The sequence below is a fragment of the Chaetodon auriga genome, chromosome 19 (assembly GCF_051107435.1).
Source record: "Chaetodon auriga isolate fChaAug3 chromosome 19, fChaAug3.hap1, whole genome shotgun sequence".
Classification (NCBI taxonomy): Eukaryota; Metazoa; Chordata; class Actinopteri; order Chaetodontiformes; family Chaetodontidae; genus Chaetodon; species Chaetodon auriga.
In genome coordinates this window covers 15,036,931-15,038,477 of record NC_135092.1, presented here as the reverse complement: position 1 = coordinate 15,038,477, position 1,547 = coordinate 15,036,931, and the positions used below count along the sequence as shown (strand labels likewise).

General features: G+C 44.1%; 1 protein-coding gene across 1 annotated transcript; it reads left to right on the top strand.

The window, feature by feature from the left end:
• Nucleotides 1-371: 371 nt before the first annotated feature.
• Nucleotides 372-1,217, top strand: LOC143337986 (myosin light chain 3). Its single transcript, XM_076758049.1, has one exon. The coding sequence runs from the start codon at nt 439-441 to the stop codon at nt 1,045-1,047; it is 609 nt and encodes a 202-aa protein (XP_076614164.1). The 5' UTR covers nt 372-438; the 3' UTR covers nt 1,048-1,217.
• Nucleotides 1,218-1,547: the final 330 nt, after the last annotated feature.

Sequence of the window (1,547 nt, the reverse complement as noted above, 5' to 3'; positions counted from 1 at the left end):
AAAAGAAAAAAAAGCATTGTTCCAGAAAGCAGTGATTCCCAGACTTTCACCAGTTAGCGAGCAAAGCTATTTTGGTCTCTCTCCCTCATGGGCTCATATACCGGCTGTACTCTGATCCCTTTGTCCATCAGAGAGACAGAGCATTTTCAGCCTAATGCAACTGGACCCTCGCTAATGACAGCAAATAGCCCTGTCGGCTAGATGACAGCAGCTGAGAACAATACTTAATGTTGACATCACTTGCTATGGGAATCTATTTCAGGTTTCTTCCTTTTATAGGTGTGCTGTTGGAAATTGCTATCTTGCTCCCTAGACACAGCACATATAAAAGCTTTGGAGGAAGAGGTGACCCTCTGTGCTTGGGAATCACTTCGAATCCCTTCAGACTCTTGCTTGTTTCTCAACAAGTTCCGGCTCACCTTTGAATCCCTTAACAACATGGCACCAAAGAAGATTGAACCAAAGAAACCTGAGCCCAAAAAGCCAGAGCCAAAGAAAGATGCGGCTCCAGCTGCTAAGCCAGCTCCTCCTCCAGAGCCACTGCCTGAGCCACCCAAGGAGCCTGCGTTTGATCCCAAAAGCATCACTCTTGAGTACAGCGCTGACCAGATTGAGGAGTTCAAGGAGGCCTTTACCTTGTTCGACCGCACCCCAACCGGAGAAATGAAGATCACGTACGCCCAGTGCGGAGACGTGATGCGAGCTCTGGGCCAGAACCCTACCAATGCAGATGTGCTCAAAGTGCTCGGGAAACCACGGCCAGAGGACATGAGCACTAAAATGGTGGACTTTGAGACCTTTTTGCCAATGCTGCAGCATATTTCCCGTGCAAAAGATCAAGGCAACTTTGAGGATTTTGTGGAGGGGCTCAGAGTTTTTGACAAGGAAGGCAATGGCACCATCATGGGAGCAGAGCTGCGTCATGTGCTGGCAACTCTGGGGGAAAGGATGACAGAAGACGAGGTGGACAGACTGATGGCTGGACAGGAGGATGCCAATGGGTGCATCAACTATGCCTCTTTTGTCAAGCATATTCTCTCTGGGTGAAGGGGACTTTCAAACATTAAGACTTAATTTTACCTCCACTTTCTGGATTTGTGCTTTGTCCATTTAGAGGTGAGCATGTCACTTAGTGTGTGACATTGTTTTGCTGGCAAAAGCAGTTAATGTTCAGTGAAAGAATGATGGCCCCCAAGACCTCTGATTAGTTCTTTTTAATAAGCACTCTGAAATATAATGGAATGCCAGTATGATAAGGATATGGACATCATAAAGAAAATTCCATTAATAAAGGAAACATGATTACAAACTGCCTCACAAATGTCATTTCAGTATACCAAAGTTTAAATTTGAAGAGAAAATGATTGAAATGAAATGAAATGAAATGAAATGTATGATTCATGCAGGACTGCTGATAAAAGTGCTCATTTTATGTCTACTCAACTTTTCGCATCAACAGTGTTAATGTGATTAGGGAGCAGTATTGTTGGGACAGAAAAAAAAAAAAACAAATAGGATTTGGCTCCATCTGAAAATAGAACAGATCG